This window comes from Marmota monax, unplaced genomic scaffold (assembly GCF_021218885.2).
Source record: "Marmota monax isolate L192 unplaced genomic scaffold, Marmota_monax_Labrador192_F-V1.1 WCK01_AAM20220418_F8-fsc00392, whole genome shotgun sequence".
Lineage (NCBI taxonomy): Eukaryota > Metazoa > Chordata > Mammalia > Rodentia > Sciuridae > Marmota > Marmota monax.
The window spans coordinates 17,899-35,394 of NW_026693779.1; the positions used below are offsets into that span (position 1 = coordinate 17,899).

General features: G+C 42.9%; 1 protein-coding gene and 1 long non-coding RNA gene across 4 annotated transcripts in view; one reads left to right on the forward strand and one right to left on the reverse strand.

Annotated features, from left to right (window-relative positions):
- Positions 1 to 812: 812 nt before the first annotated feature.
- The window catches only part of LOC124104945 (uncharacterized), a 130,866-nt gene continuing 114,182 nt past the window's right edge, over positions 813 to 17,496 (reverse strand). For all 3 annotated transcript variants that reach the window (XR_009228417.1, XR_006855570.2, XR_009228416.1), the window contains 4 exons: positions 11,153 to 11,249; positions 8,902 to 9,377; positions 7,158 to 7,250; positions 813 to 3,095 (listed from right to left, as the gene is read on the reverse strand). This is a non-coding gene — a long non-coding RNA (uncharacterized LOC124104945). The remainder of the gene's footprint in view (positions 3,096 to 7,157; positions 7,251 to 8,901; positions 9,378 to 11,152; positions 11,250 to 17,496) is intronic.
- Positions 2,126 to 17,253, forward strand: LOC124104944 (polyunsaturated fatty acid lipoxygenase ALOX12-like). Its single transcript, XM_046461982.1, is given in 15 exon segments — positions 2,126 to 2,260; positions 2,825 to 2,923; positions 2,926 to 3,046; positions 4,576 to 4,657; positions 4,757 to 4,879; positions 4,971 to 5,074; positions 5,329 to 5,489; positions 6,205 to 6,348; positions 7,014 to 7,221; positions 9,938 to 10,023; positions 10,246 to 10,396; positions 10,744 to 10,905; positions 16,519 to 16,619; positions 16,777 to 16,957; positions 17,084 to 17,253. Coding segments are annotated over 15 exon segments (2,028 nt in total).

The following is a 17,496-nucleotide window of genomic DNA, read 5'->3' on the forward strand; positions in this document are numbered from 1 at the left end:
CTGTCCCTTTTCACGGCATCTCACTCTTCCTTTAATACAGTTTAAATCTCTTACAACTGCACCACTACATCCAAGTCATACAGAAAAGTAAGATTCCTATGTCATCTCCTTCCAATTTTGCAAAACAGCTATTAAATGACCTAAATGGTTTCAATCCTTAGAATATGCTATGTCATTATTCCTCCATCAGAGGACAATGTCCCACCTGGCCCCATCTTTACTTAAAAACGTCTCTGTGTTTTCTTTGTGTTTTTCTACATCTCCCATCACCCCTACTCAAGATCCTTTGTTGATTCTACATGGGTAGTGGCACCTTTTCCCAAGTTTCAAATCAGCATATTTTTTTGATTGTGCCAGGAATGCAATGCCCTGTGTCAACTTTATTCAGGATGTGTCTAAGAGTTGTGTTTGCAGCAAGAAACCTGGAGAATGAGGTGATTTCTCCCAGACACAGAACAGACTTGCTTCTATTTACTACAAAAGTAGTAAGTCCCTCAAACTCAGTGGTCCTCTCCTATAACACAGATCATCTAGGCCCATCTGTGTCACCCCATGGAATTGCGGGCAGGGGGAGCTGATGTGAACATGAAGCAATGAATAATTCAATCCTTTTTCTCTGAACCAGGGGTCTTGGGTATTTTGTCAGCCTCTTCCAACTGGTAATGGGCTAACCCATTAATGAACTCATTAGCTTATAAATGTAAAATTCCAGACCCTTCCATCCACCTAATTGTTCACTTTTTACCAAGTAAAAATTAAAAAGTGATAACCCCTTGTGTTGGTAAAGATGCTAGGAAAAACTTTTTGCATTTTTTAAAAATTTTAATTTTTATATGTAACAGCAGAATACATTACAATTCATATTATACATATAGAGCACAATTTTTCATATCTCTGGTTGTACATAGTCACACCATTCATATCTTCATACATGTACTTAGGATAATGATGTTAATCTCATTCCACCATCTTTCCTACCCCCCATACCCCCTCAGGACATTTTGATACCATATAATAACCTTTCTGGAAAACATTTACAATATGAGCATAAAATATGTGGATGCCATATTACTCAGTAATCCCATTTTTGAGAACCTATAATATAAAAGCTCTGTGTATTCAGAATACATATCTGTAAATATGTGTATGTGTATACACACATATGTATGCGTGTTTTAAAGCATTCATCATGGTTATAACTACTAATAACACCATAAAGATTCACCAAGAGGAGAATCCTAAAAGTTAGTGAATACAATAATTAGATCTCTACCTAATGATCTGAATATTTCCATCATGGAGTTCTCTCCCATCATGCATTATTATTTGTATCATGTACTGTGAAAAGCAAGTTCCAAGAAAAAAAATTAATGTTACCTCATGTTTACATACAAAACAACATATAAGTAATTCTATGAACAGGAAAGAGTGGAAATAAGGAATCGAAATGGACTACTGAAAAAAAATGACTTCTCTTGGGGTGGGTATGAAGGATAGAAAATAAAAGAAAATTTTAAAATCAGCTCCTCTCTAAGTGGATCAACATATAAAATCATATTACAGTGAAGACTATAATTTCCCCCTGAACTCTTGATTGTCCCTCAAAAGGAGCCTTCTGTGACCAAAAAGGACAATCCCAATGCCCTTCAGGAGGCAAAATCTGGTAGAAGAAAGGAAGGTGGGTACAGTTGACATGGGCACAAGGTAAGGCTGTAAAGAATGGACATTGGCACCCAAGATCTTTCAGGAAATGCTCACTCTGTGCTACTCAGTATCAAAACAGGAGGGGAAGAAGAGAGGCCTGGAGAGAAACTCTGATGGACTCAGCCTGTCCCCACTCCCCTTCTTCGTGCCCCCTCGCTTGGCCCCTCACCTTCCTCAAAGTCGCTCTTGTCCACAGAGAGGAGCAGCCACCTCCACCTCCACATGGGGATAATTGCAGGTTCAGGCCTGTCTGGGGTGGGTACCTGAAACGCCCCAATCCTACAGTGGGCGGACACACAAAACCCTACTTTATTAAGCTGGGGACTGGTCCTTCAGGCAACGCATCAAAAGCAGGTCCCCTAGACCTTTCCCAAGGCTTATTAACGGACAGCTATTACAGAGGCAGCAGGCCGGGGGTACCATGGGCCGCTACCGCAACCGCTTGGCCCCTGGGGCCTGGGTTTTCTCAGGGTCGCATAACCGCGTGCAGCTGTGGCTGGTGGGGGCTCACCGGGAGGCAGAGCTGGAGCACCAGCTGCGACCCAGGCGGGTCGAGGTCAGTGGGTGGGAGCCCGGATACCTGCCATCAGCCAGGCTAGGATTGCAGAGCGATGTGGGCGAGCAGTAGGAGACTAGGGGAGAGTTCCAACAGGACAGCCCGGGTGGTACTTCCTCAGCGTAGGGAGAAAGGGGGTCCCCGGAGAAGCGGGTAGTGTTAGGAGTCCTAATTCCGGATTAGGCTCAACCCCCTTCTTCATTTCTCCGACCCTGGTCCTGGCGGCCTCCAACTCCATCTCCAAATGACCCCAGAGTCAGTGTAACTATGCCACCAGTGGTCAGCCTTGAAGCTCCTGCAAGCACGATCCTGGTGACAGCTCAGTGAAGGATGATGCTCCATCGTCAGTTCAAGTCACTGCTTGCAATGCACTGCGGGCCCCCGCTTGCTCGCGCTGAAATAGAGCCTAACAGAGACCCCTGGGACAGGTCATGCGGAGGAGGAAGGGAGGTGATACTGTCTTCCGAGGCCCTGATAAACTGAAGTTCCACAAAGGGCCCGTTCTGCCCTCAGAAAGGCTTCTCCAGGTCCTTCAGCTAAGTCTGGCGGGTCTGGCCCCCACAGGAAGAGGAGTTTGTTCTGGACACTCCAGAGGATCTGGGGCCGTTGCAGTTCGTGAAGCTGCGCAAACAGCACTCACTGGTGGACAGCGCGTGGTTCTGTGATCTGCGATGGATCGCATCACCGTGCAAGGTCCGGGAACCTCCGCGGAGACCGCAGAGACCGCGTTCCCGTGCTACCGCTGGGTGCAAGGCACGGGCGTCCTGAGCCTGCCCGAGGGCACTGGTGAGCCGGCAGCGTTGGGGAAGTGGGAGCAAGTCCTCCTCAGGAAGTGCTGGGGGCAGAGGAGCAGAAAAGGACTGAGTAAGGTCGGTGGTGCTTAGAGAAAGGATAGACCCCGAGGCACGTGGAGTGCAGGGATTCCAGGATGCACGACAGGAAAAGGGAAGAAGTTATGAAGACCCAAAGTTTTACCCAGAATAAGTGATGGTGCGAGTGAGGCTGAAGAGGGATAAGGATCTGGAGATTCTCTTCCAAAAAGGTGAGGATAGGGAGTGGGATGCAGCAATGAAGGAAAACAGAGAAGCAAAGTAGAAAGGATACCTCTATGTTAGGGCAGCAACAGGTAAAGGGGCCCATGGAATAAAGGTGGTCAGTAACTTGAGAGCAGGACACAGCTATGGAAACAAATGACAACGATGTTGGAGAGCTGTTTTGGGGTAGAATAACAGGGAATTCAACTGTGGGGAGCGGAGACAAGGCAGAAGATGGGGATGAATGAGGACAGCAAAAGCTGAAATTGTTACCATGGGAAAAAAGGAGAAAAACATCGTGACACAATTAGGGATATGGACATGGTAAGAATAGAAACATGGAATATGTGCTTCTGAAGAAGAAGTAAAGGGGGTGAAGGGGCTGGGGATGTGGCTCAAGCGGTAGCGCGCTCGCCTGGCATACGTGCGGCCCTCGTTCAATCCTCAGCACCACATACAAACAAAGATGTTGTGTCCGCCGAAAACTAAAAAATAAATATTAAAAATTCTCTCTCTCTCTCTCTCTCTCTCTCTCTCTCTCTCTCTCTCTCTCTCTCCCCCCTCTCTCTCTAAAAAAAAAAGAAAGAAAAGTTGTGCACATTTGCATACAATATGTCAAAACGCATTCTACTGTAAAAATAATAATTAATTTTTTAAAAATTAACAAATACCTTTAAAAAAAGAACAAGTGAAGTTAAATACAGGTGAGAACAGAAACAAGTTAGTTTTATATAAATTATGGGATGGGGAGACTGATAGACTCTTGGAACCTTTTGTTCTCACAGGTAGGATAAGAGGCTGAAAGTAACATGCACAGAAATTCTTGTAATCAGGAACAGGTAAGGGTGGAGGTGGAGAAGGGTAGTGTATATAAGTAGAGCTAACATGAAATATGTCATTTAGGAGAGAGGGGAAGATGAGGACAGGGAAAGGCCAGGACTGGCTAAATGTACCAAACTAATATGTGATTATGCAGGCTAGGTATGGACATGGCAGGAGATTAAGCAGAGGATTCAGAGATAATGATGAGTAGGGACTGGTAGATGAATGTGAATTAAAGAACAAGAAAGTATAGTAAACATGGGATATTTGCTTTAGGAGATTGGTGAAAATCAGGAATAAGGTGTGAACAAAAATAGATAAATGATGTCACAGACAAATCAGAGGAGGAGGAGCCAAAGAAAAAGGGGACAGTATACTGTAATACAATCAAGAATAGAGATGAGAACAAACCAAGAATGGCACCAGCTTGGACAAAGCTGTGATCTATCATCTCCCTAGCTCGCATGGCAGGAGACAATGCCTTGGACATCTTCCAGAAGCATAGAAAGAAAGAACTGGAGGAAAGACAGCAGACCTACCGGTGAACACCCACCCTTATACCTCCTAATTGTTCCACATCTTCCTATCTCCTACTCCATTCCTGACCCTATTTCTTCCTCAACTCTTTCCCATCTGCTAGTTGGGGCATCTGGAAGGAAGGGATACCCCTGAAAATAGCTGCAGACACAGAGAATGATCTGCCCCCAGACATGAGATTCCATGAGGGCAAGAAGCTGGACTATGAATGGACAGCAAAGACAGGGTAAGGAGAAGGTCAGAATGGAGTGGGGGCTAGTGGATCCCAAATCAGGAGGGATTTGGTTAGTTGATTGTTTCCTCTGATGCTGTCCTAGGGCCCTGGAGGTGGTTTTCAAACGTATTTACACTCTGCTGACATCCTGGACCTGCCTGGAAGAATTTGATCAGATATTTTGGGGCCAGAAGAGTGCCCTGGCTGGTCAGTGGTTCCCCCAGGCCTTCATGACCCCTTGAGGTCTTTTTTTTCCAAAGTCATCCTTTGCACTTGAGAGTCTCCCATATCTTGTTGCCAGATGAGAATTAATTATAACTCATCATCTCAGAGAGGCCTGAGGATGAAAACATGAGGGCTGGGTAGGGTATGATCATATGCCTGAATTCTTGGGCTAGAACTTGCAAGAGAGGAATATCCAGGTAAATATCTTCCTCCCATTCTCCATCCCCACCCCACAGAGAAGGTTCATCAGCACTGGAAAGAGGATGAACTGTTTGGCTACCTGTTCCTCAATGATGCCAACCCCATGCTGTTGAGACGCTCTACTTCTCTGCCCTCTAGGCTGGTGCTTCCCTCAGGGACAGAGGAACTGGGGGCCCAGTTGAAAAAAGAACTCCAGGTACTTCCTCCCATACTCAGTTGATCTATCCTTGGCAGTGTGGCCCAGAGATGTAGTGAAATTAAGAGACCAAATGCATGTCAGAGGGAGGAATGCTGTCTTAACCTGCTGTCCTTGGTGCAGAGTACTGTGCTGGAAAGATCTAGAGAGAATAAAATATGTAGGAAAAAAAACATTTGACACTGGTGAGAGCCAAATACAGGTAGCAGGTGTTTAAGGATATGATGGGAAACAGACCCTGGATATTTGGACAAAGGGAGAACTTAGTGTGCCTGTGGTTCACAGTAGATTGAACAGGTATGGTCCCAAACTACCTCTGCACAATGAAGGGTTTGTTCCTAGGGAGCCTTCCCTCACTGGGCCTCTTTCTTCACAGTAAAGTGAGATGATTTGGACTAGATATTCTTGATACTTTCTCTAGTTCTGCTACTAAGGTTTCAATAGTGTCGTAAGATAATTGCATGAAGATAGATTGAACATCTTTGCATTTCTTTTCCTTTGTTCTGATGCTGTGGGGGCATTCTTCCAATCTTTTTTTTTTAATTTTTTTAGTTGTAGTAGGACACAATACCTTTATTTTATTTATTTTATTTTTATGTGATGCTGAGGATCGAACCCAGAGCCTCACACATGCTAGGCAAGCACTCTGTCACTGAGCCCAACCCCAGCCCCAGTCTTCCAATCTTAACCATGCATACATTTCTCCTTTCCCCAGAATGGTTCACTGTTTGAGGCTGTCTTTATCTTGCTGGATGGAATTCCAACCAATGTGATCCAAAGAGAGAAGCAGTACCTGGCTGCTCCCCTAGTCATGCTGAAGATGGAACCCAATGGGAAGCTGCTACCTATGGTCATCCAGGTGAGGTACCCTGAAGTACTCCTAATACTGTTCTCTGTTCATCTTACCTGCTGCCCAAGGACAGAGAAACCTGGCTCTTTCTCTCTTTCCATCTCTATCCCTGACCTCACTCAATGAGAACTATCTTCATATCTTTCTGATGGCTCCATTCTAGTTTTCAGATTGGTCACTACTTCTCTGGGCATACCTGAGAATCACAATGGCCTCTCTTGGTTTTCATGCTGAAGTTATTCAATCTCTTTTGATCTTTCAATGCGGTGAATATCCCTTCTTTCTTAAACATCTTTTCTTCCTTAATTTTAATATCTTCATTGCTGTTCGCACAGTCATTGATACATACTGTCAATTTCTCATTCTCACCTTCTTTTTCCCATTCTACCACCAAAGCTCAGACACCCATCCAGTGTTCCCCAAACCACTGTTAGAGCCGCCATACTGATCCCTTCCTTCCATTTCACTTGCATTCACACAAACTATCATGACACTTACATGGAACCATGGCTAGTGACAGGCAATGTGGAAGTGTCCTACTTCCTCCTACTTGGTTTTCACTTTCTCAGAAGCAATTACTTGATTTCAGTCATTTCCATTTCCCTCAAAATACTGAGCAAAGTGTCTTGCATGTGGCAAGAGGTCAATGAATGTTTGATTCCTCTTTCTTTTAGCTCCAACTTCCCACCTCCAGTTCTCCTGCCCCAACACTGTTCCTGCCCTCTGATCCTCCACTTGCCTGGCTCCTGGCCAAGTCCTGGGTCTGAAATTCAGATTTCCAACTGCATGAGCTCCAGTATCATTTGCTGAACACTCACCTGCTGGGTGAGGTCATTGCTGTTGCCACCATGAGGTGCCTCCCAGGACTGCACCCTGTCTTCAAGCTCCACCCTCCAGGTCCCATCTTGTACCTCAGAGTGAGGAAAAAATCATCAGCTGTATGGGATTTAAAAGCCTAAGTCTTCAAGATATGACCATGACATTGATGATTGGTACTCTGTTCATAAGACACTATGAAGATTCTGTGTGTCTTATGAACAGAATCTTCATAGTGTCTTATGAACAGAGGCAGAGAAAGGAGACAGATAACTATTGCAAGACCTTGACCTTGATTTTATTTTAATGCTTAAATTATTTTTATCTTGAGATAATTGTAGATATGCATGAGTTAAGAAATAATACACTATGAAGTCAAATACTGGGATTAATTAAGTACACATTGTAAGTCAGCTCTCTGAAACTCTCTGGCAATGGGTCAGGAATAGAGTAGGAATATAATTTATTAAAGCAAAATGTTAGTTCTGCCTTAGGAGATTTATCATTTGTGTGGAAAGGCAGACAACAATTTCTGGAATTAGAGAGACATAGAGAGGTGCTATAATATTAGTGGAGATGTTCCACCATAACTGAAGTAGTCAGATAAGCAGAAGATCAAAGGGCAGAGTCAAAGAGAGCAGAGGGAGAGCAAAGCCTGACAGGTCGCTTGAACCTGCCCAAGAGTGAGGTGGATAAAGAGCTGCATTTGCATGGCGGTATCAGGAGCTGGGGAGGAAAGAAGGGAAGAAGGGAGGGAGGGATACCAATGAATGGTGATCGTGGGAAACAGTAACTGCAGCATGCCTGAGTGCAAAACTGGAGAGGCAAGGTTAGAGGTCTGTGCTTCTGAAACACCTGGGAGTCCTCAATATGGGTGAGTTGTACAGACCTTATTTTTAAAAAGAGTGAGTCTGGTTATCTATTGCTGAGCATAATGCAGGAAAAAAATGATGCGTGCTTGCTTTAAAAATTTTTGGAAATCATAATGTCACTTTAACACAGGGAACATAGCCAAGAAGGCAGCAAACATGTGCATGCTTAGGCATCAGAGCAATGATCAGAAACTGCAAAGTCAGGTAAAGAAGCCAGTTTGGAGACCAAGATGAACTTTTCAGTTTTAGATACAGGGAGTTTGAAGTATTGGTCAGATATACGAGTGAGTACTTGGCAGGCAGAACAACGGAATTGTAGGTGGATGCAGTGAGACATGCCTGTAATCCCAGTAACTCTGGAGCTGGGGCAGGAGAATCACAAATTCCAGGCCAGACCCAGCCATTTAGTGAGACCCTGTCTCAAAATAGAAAATAAAAAGAACTGGGGATATAACTCAGTGGTAAAGCACCCCTGGTTTCAATCCCCAGTACAAAAATAAACAAAGGAAATTGAGTTGTATTGCTGCTTGGAGTTCCCACCCCAATCCTAATCTGGGCTGTAGTAATTCTGCTTTTTAAGGTTACAAAAGCAAAGTAATTATTAATATAGTTCATGGAAACTTTATTTAATGATCTTATGATATTTTGCATCACCATGTTCTTAAATTATTTAAGTACATTTTTATACTTTAAAATCCCTGTTTATTGGTTTGGCCCCTCCATATGTCCCTAACCTCAATATAACAACTTCATCACATGGCAAACAGCTGCATTGTTATCAGGACCCACCGGAGGTATCATTAAAGGTCATATGGGCAGATTTTGCATGCAGATTACCAGCATCTGAATAATGAATCTTGGCCTCAGTACTTACTCAGATGTGTGCTTTGGGGTCCTCATCTCTGAATGGAGATAATAGGATCTCCATCATGGGGTTGTAAGGCATTAAATGATAAAATATGGGTTATCATAATTAATTATCATCATCATCCTCATTATTGTTAGGGGCTCTGATTTGGGTTCTTTGTTCCCTTATTTTGGAGGTCTTATGTTTTCTGTGATGCCAATATCCTTCCATGAATTTTCTGAAAAGACCATTATGAGGGGCCTTAATGCCTTAAAACCAGGAGTATCTCCTCAGTCTTGCCCTTGGCCCAGTATCAAACAATTAAAATGTGAAAAACTATGTGAATCTTGTATATCAATCAGGTTATAATGGGGAAACCCCCACTTAGCATAAAAATAAGCATGTGTCAATGATAAGTGGCCTTCATGAGGGGACATATAGGGCCTAATTAGGAATGGCTTAAACAGGTAGCTTGATGTGACATCTTCAGTCCTGATTAAGACCTGAAAAAAAAAAAGGAAAATGATGAGTAGTTAGATGTGTGGTTTTGAAATAAGCACAGGCTTGTTTAAGTTATGAAGATGTGAAATATAGAGAAAGAACACAATTATATCAAAAGTTAAGGGGCAGATTCTTTAAAATACAACTGTGTTCAAGGTGAATATAATAAAGGCAATGATCTCAAGAACTTCTGTGTGCCAGGTAGTGTTCCAAACCTGCTGCTCGGTCACTCTCAGAAGCAGTACTGCAGCATCTGAGATAAGACACCCTGGTAACTAGTGAGGAGACTGACACTTAGAGGGTTCATTATGTTGCTCAGGTATCAAGGTGAGTAGTGAAATGTGCACTCAAACCCCACTCTGTGTGGCTCCAAAGCCCAACTGTCATGGAAGTTAAAGGATATGGGAGTGAGTGGTTAGAGGAGCAGGAGACCAGACTATCAAAATAGCAGCGGGGACAAAAGCATCAAGAGGAGAGCAAGACACCTTGCTGTGTGCCAGACCCTACAAGAAATAACCCAAGCATGGCCTCCATTAACCACCCCTCCAATCTCCTGCACCCCAGCTCCTGGTGCCCCATATCCACAACACTATGGAAATCAACACCCGGGGCCAGATCCAGTTTAACTCAGATGGAATATTTGCAAAGGTAAAGAGGAACTTGAACATGGGTGTGCCTAATCATCCATCTCTCTAAAACTTCTTGACATCCTCAAGACCCCAGACCAACCTGCATGAATGGCCTGATCCTTAAACTCGTGAGCCCTGTTCCATCACATAGATGACTTTAAATCTGAACAACCCATTTCTGAATCCCTGTATAATAGGCAATTATTCTGTTCTTCAAGCCCTGTTAACTTTCTCATCCTAGGCAGTGAGCACAGGTGGAGGTGGTCATCTAGATTTGGCCCGTCGGGCAATGACTCAGCTGACCTATTGCTCCCTCTGTCCTCCTGATGACCTGGCTGACCGGGGTCTTCTGGGAATCCCAAGTGCTCTCTATGCTCATGATGCCTTGGCCGGTAGGTAAGAAGCAGCTAAGAAATGGGGAGTGGGAGTGGGAGAAGGAGGGTGGGGTTCTGGCTTGAGATCAGCATAGGGCAAAAGCAAAGAGGGTAGGAGGGAGGTATGGAATGGAGGTGAGGAGAGCTGTGAGTGAGTAAATCATAAGATCTGGTGGCATCAGGGGTTATGTAAAGAAGAGTGTCTGGCAACCATGTGCAGTGTAGGGAATTCCTGGAACTCTTGACTTACAACTTCCTTTACACAATTGTGTCATAAACCTGGGGAATGTTCCAAAAGGCAAGTCTACTAGGACCTGACCCAGGTTTAGTGGCAAGATTAGAGTAGTAGAGGTCAGAGGCTGAAGCCTTCTGGGATCACAGATATCAGCTCCCTTCTCTGAGCAAGTGTGTGGAGGGGATGGTCCACCTCTTCTACCAGAGGGATGATGTTGTGAGGAGGGATCCTGAGCTGCAGGCCTGGTGTTGGGATATCATGGAGGTGGGGCTGTGCCATGCCCAGGACAGAGGTAAGATCCATCTCAGAGACAGGAGCTCTTTGGAGACTCTGCCAGAACCTCTTCCCAGCTCTGCTCCTCTGAGACAGAACCCCAACCTCTCCTGACACCACTCCCACCATACCTGAAAGCATCTGAATTCCATTCATAGCTCCCTAAGGCTCAGAACAATTCTAGACCCCAAGGATTGTCTCCTCAGAGACCCTGATCATCAAGCCTACTCCTATCCCCATCCCACTCACAGATGCCCATAACCTACCATGTCCTGGGACCCAACCAGGCCAAAGCCAGTGAAGGATTCTGTCCAGTTCATTCTGGGTCTCACCTTCTGTCTTCATGGTCCCCTCTTTTCCTGCCTGAAGATATAAACAGGAAAATTTTCACACCAAAGCTTATAAGGACCCCCTCTGGCTTCCCCTCTCTTCTCTTCCTGCCTGTGACTATCCACCATGCAGAGAGGCCCAGGCCAGAGTGCAAGGGCATTTCCAGATGCAACCTCAGTACCATGCATGCTTTGGCTCAAACCTGACTCAATGCCCTTATCCTTGGGACTCAAGATTCTTTGGCCAATTTGTCCACCCCTCTTGGATCGAGATCCTTCTTCCCTTCCATAGCTCTCTTCTTTCCATGAAATATAGAGGGTTTACAATACACACTTAGATATATTTTTTAACTTCTGATTCACCCATTATTCTCCCTTATCTTTCAGTGTTCTCTTTACCTCATCAGTTAAAGGTTATGTGCTAAACAAAATTTAAAGTACTAATTTCGGTCTCTTCCTCTTCCTAGTTATGCAACCTTGAACAATTTATTTATTCTTTTTTCTCTTTGACTTTTGGTTTATTTCTCTCTAAAATGCACATACTGTTTTCATTCCCTCCTCACTACTTACCTGACCGAACTTTTGTGATGCAAATGAAATGTGTGACAATGCCAAAATGTGTCGACTGCATATTGTGAGTTGTTTAATCATAGGCTCCACGCCACCAAAAAAAATACCTCCCCAATATGGTCAGCATGGAACAGGAGAATCCAGGCTCTGACAGACAGTAGATGACTTTGGGATGATCACTAAGTTTTTTGACCCTGACTCACCATACTAATTTTATCTTTTTATTCTGTAATTTTGATGCTTTGACATCTTGGGGATTTGCTGACCCTGAAGGTACTGCCTTTCCCAGGGCTAGCTAACTCCCTGTGTGCATGTCTTTCCTGTGCTAACCAACTATCCCAGAGCCCACACCCCTAACTACTTCCTCTTAGGAGCTCTCACACTCCAGGCCTAAATTCTGAGCCTACACCCCTAATCACTTCCTCTAGGGAGCTCTCACACTCCAGGCCTGAATTCCAGAGGATTGTTAGACAGGTGGGGACAGCCACTGCACCTCAAATGTGACAGAATTATCCAAAGCAACCAGTCCTAAACCTGCCTATTCTATCTTACCCATTCCTTATTGTGAAAACCATAATAAAGGCTCTTGCTCCAGTTGCCCTCTACTCCCTCTGTTCCCTGGCAGGCTCTTGTGCTTCCTTGTGTGGCCCCCTAAGGTATAGCAAGTACCATTCTTTTGGAACCTTTAAGTATAATAAACCATCTTTTCAATGGCATTCGTCTCTTCTCTGTTAGCCTCATCATACCTGAAAGGTAATGAAAATAGCTGGGCATGGTGTCACATAGCTGTAATCCCAGCAATTTAGGAGGCTGAGGCAGGAGGATGACAAGTTTGAGACTAGCCTCAGAAACTTAGTAAGACCCTGTCTCAAATAAAAAAGAAAAAGGGCTGAGGACAGAGCTCAGTGGTAAAGTGCCCTGAGTTCAATCCCCAGTACTTAAAAACTAAAATAAAATAAATAAGGAAACTATATTTCAAATATTCACCTGTAAATTGAGTGGAGTGAGATAGCTGACATTTGAGCTACTTCCTGTATCTGAAATGAGACAATAACTTCTCTTTTCCTAGCATTATTATTCAGCCATCTATAAGAACTGCCTGAAAATTAGAAGGCATGCTTCTGTGTTTGTTTAGGGGGATGGGAATTTTATTGAAATCAAATAGACCAAGAGGAAAAAAAGATCTAAGTCATAGGTATACAACTTAAGGACTTTTACTAAGGTGGCTCAGGGGGATAATCACCACTTGGATCAAGAGTCAGAATCTTACCAGCTCTCTCAAAATCTCATCTCATATGCATCCGGAGGCAATTGCCATCCCGACTTTTAACAATGCAGGTTGGTTTTGTTTGTTTGAAACTTCATATAAATGGAAATATGAGCTTGAACTCACTGACTTCATTCTCTGAACAATGTGAGAATTACACATGCTGTTGCATATAGCATTGACTTCTTTCATTGTCACGCCTGTATAATGTTCTATTATGTGAATATGGTACAACTTATTTTTCATTTGTTCTATTGATAGAAATTATGGTTGTTACTTAGCATTATATTCTCCAACTCCATCCCTTTACAACCATAATTTCTATCAATAGCACAAATGAAAAATAAGTTGTACCATATTCACATAATAGAACATTATACAGAACATTATACATTAACTATTAATCTTAATGCTGCTGTGAACACTTTTGAGTAGGTTTTTTTCTTTGTACATATCTAGGAGAGAGATTAATGAATCATAGAGTACATGCATGTTTTGTTTGAAATAGTTTTTTTTTTTATTTTATTCATTCTAATTTGTTATATATGACAGCAGAATGCAATTCATTTCGTAATACATAAATAAAGCACAATTTTTCATGTCTCAGGTTGAACAGAAAGTAGAGTCACACCGTTTATGTTTTCATACATGTACTTAGGGTCAAGATGTCTGTCTTATTCCACCGTCTTTTCTACCCTCACACCCTCTGCCTTCCCCTCCCTCCCCTTTGCCCGAACTAAAGTTCATCTATTGCTTCCATGTTCTCCCCCAGCCCCATTATGAATTGTCGCAGTCTGGCTGGGCGCAAATAACCGAGCCACCACGAGGCACTTGTAAGTTCAAACAGGAACTCCTTTATTGCCCGAACTCTCACAGGCACTCCACGTGCGCTCCCCGGGAACTCTCCCAGCCCTCAACCGGGCTCCGCGAGAACTCAAGGGGAACTCTGGGAGAACTCAAAAATAGCAGGCGCCCAAAGCAGCAGGAGCCGCCCTATTGCTGGACAGCAGGGGTCTATATACAACTGAATACACAGCCTGTTTCAATCCAGCATCATCCAGTCACAGCAATTATACACAGCTTAACTTAATTATCATCATCTTAATGGCTCACTGGCGTCACCTCTCAACCACTCCTTCTGGCAAGATGCCAGGCGCCATCTCTACTCGGCTGTGGCTCTCAACAATGAATCAGCATCCTTATATCAGAGAAGACATTTGGCATTTGATTTGGGATTGGCTTACTTAGCATTATATTCTCCAACTCCATCCATTTACCTGCAAATGCCATTATTTTATTCTATTTTATTGCTGAGTAATAGTCTATTGTGGATATATACCACATTTTCTTTATTCATTCATCTACTGAAGCGTGTCTAGGTTGGATCCACAGTTTAGCTATTGTGAAATGTGCTGCTATTGATGTGGGGTGTCCCTGTAGTATGCTGTTTTTAAGTCCTTTGGGTATAGTCCTAGGAGAGGGATAGCTGGCTCAAATGGTGTTTCCATTCCAAGATTTCCAAGGAATCTCCATACTGTTTTCCATATTGGCTGCACCAATTTGCAGTCCCACCAGCAATGTATGAGTGTACCTTTTCCCCCACATTCTCACCAACACTTATTATTGTTTGTATTCTTAATAACTGCCATTCTGAATGGAATGAGATAAACTCTTAGAGTAGTTTTGATTTGCATTTCTCTAATTGCTAGAGGTGTTGAACATTTTTTCATATATTTGTTGATTGATTGTATATCATTTTATAAGAAGTATCTGTTCAGTTCTTTGGCCCATTTATTGATTGGCTTATTTGGGTTTTGTTGGTGGTGGTGGTGGTGGTGGGTTTTTTTGGGTTTTTTTTTTTTGAGTGCTTTATATACTCATAGAGATTAGTGTTCTATCTGATGTGTGAGGGGTAAAAATTTGCTCCCATTCTGTAGGCTCTCTATTCACTTCACTGATTGTTTCTTTTGCTGAGAAGAAGCTTTTTGGTTTGAATCCATCCCATTTATTGATTCTTGATTTTAATTCTTGTGCTATAGGAGTCTTATTAAGGAATTTGGGGCCTAATCTGACATGATGGAGATTTGAGCCTACTTTTTCTTCTATTAGGTGAAGGGTCTCTGGTTTAATCCCTAGGTCCTTGATCCACTTTGAGTTGAGTTTTTTTTGTGCATGGTGAGAAAAAGCAAACATGAAATTCATCTGGAAAAATAAGAGACCAGAATAGCTAAAGCAATCCTTAGCAAGAAGAGTGAAGCAGGTGGCATCACTCTACCAGACCTTAAACTAGTAATAAAAATGGCATAGTATTGGCACCAAAATAGACTTGTAGACCAATGGTACAGAATAGAGGACACAAAGACAAACCCACATAAATACAGTCATCTTATATTAAACAAAGGTACCAAAAACATATATTGGAGAAAAGATAGCCTCTTCAACAAATGGTGCTGGGAAAACTGGAAATTTATATCAACAAAATGAAATGGTTTTAAATAGTTTACGACAGTTTAGGGAAGCAATTGTACCAATATTAATTCCTTCTCGCATAGGACGAGTTATAACCATTTCATTTTCTCTTAAGTGTACCACAGAGAATTCTATTATTTCCTCTTTAGCCATATTAGTGGGTAGGTAGTCTTATTACATTTTATATTTAAGTTGTATTACCCCCAATGACTAGTGGAGCTGAGTACCTTTTCATAGAATTAGTAACTATATGGATATCCTCTTCTGTGAAAGGCTTTTTCAAGCATTTGCCAATTTTCCTAAGATTTATCTGTCTTCATCCTACTGACTTTTATCCACTTTTATAAAAGGAGATATTTGACCAAGAACCTCTTCTACCTCTTTACTCTCCAAATCTTACCATAAGAGCAATAGCTACCATGTACTGAGGGGATTTATGTAATCATCTCACTAATAAGGTAATTATTGTTATTATTGTTGTTGTTGATTATTATTATTGCCATATTCAGAGAAAAATATTAAGGTTCAAGGAAGGTAATCAGTTGGTCCAACTGATGCAACTGGTCAGCAGCAGAGCCAGGACTGGGACCCAGGGCTTATGCCACAGCCTGTGCTCTGGACCACAGCACTCTCTACATCACAGGTGATTTTCTGATAGTCTTTCCATGATATATAAATACCAATCAAATTATGAAAAACCCTTCCTGAGTTTTCATGTACCCCTTCCCTGTTTTATTTCTAATCTTACCACTATTTAACATAATTTTGTTATTTTATTTTCCTTCTATTTTAGAATCTAAGCTGTAAGAGGACAGGGATATTGATGTGTTGTACCTACCAGTGTAGTCCCAATGGCTTGACAGTGCCTGATCCATAGAGTTCCAGGGTTTTTGAATTAATGTATAAATGAATGCATGAACACATACTAATAATTAAGTCTGTATTTCTTTATTCCCTCTGGGGCTCTGTTTCTAAAAAATTTTTTTTCTTCTCCTAGGTTTCCCTGCCTCTTTTCAGTCTTGGCTTCAACTCTGTCATTTCCTTACCATGTGCATCTTCACATGCACTGCCCAACACACAGCCATCAATAATTGTTAGGTAGGGACCACTGACAGCAACAGTCCCTGAGGTCTAGGTGGGTGCAACCAAGTGCCTAGACTAGCGGGATGCTTGAAGGGGAAAACTGGAGCTTGGGGTCCTGAAGTTCAGAGTCCTTGAGTGACTCCAGATTCTTTTCTCCCCGCCACCCCTCAAGCTGGACTGGTTTTACTGGGTTCCTAATGGCCCATGCTCAATGCGGATGCCCCCACCCACTACCAAGGAAGATGTAACAATGGCCACAGACATGGGGTCACTACCCAATGTCCAGCAGTCCTGTCTTCAGATGCTTTTTGTGCGGCAACTGGGCTAATGGCAGCCAGACATGGTAAGAAGGGCTCTTTGGAACTCCAGGGGTATGCAAAACTGAAGAAAAGACACTGCAGTGAGGGGCTGGACTCTGAGTCCTTGTTTATTGGAACTAGGAGCTAAAGCATCTGTTCTTTCTGCTACAGGTGCCCCTAGACATCACAGAGAAGACTATTTCTCAAGCCCTGAGCCCAAGGCGGTGCTAAGACAATTCCTAACAGATCTGGATAAACTGGAAAGGGAAATTGTGGCCTGGAATGAGAAACTAGACCTTCCCTATGAATACCTGAAAACAAGTTGCATAGAGAACAGTATCGCTATCTAAGCCTGAATGTGCTCAAATATTTGCCCCTTTGAAAACCATGGGCCACCATTATAGTTATCATTTTCTCTTTAGTTTTATGTTTTCCTGCGTCTGAGTTTCCACAGTTGTATTTTCTTTCCTGAGTCTCCTACCTGAATGTGTCTCTAGCCTGAGGCCTTGCTCTCATTTCCAGGTAATCTAAGACAATGATCTTTAACTTGAAACCACATTCCTTACAAAAATCAACTATCAGGTAGCTTTCTC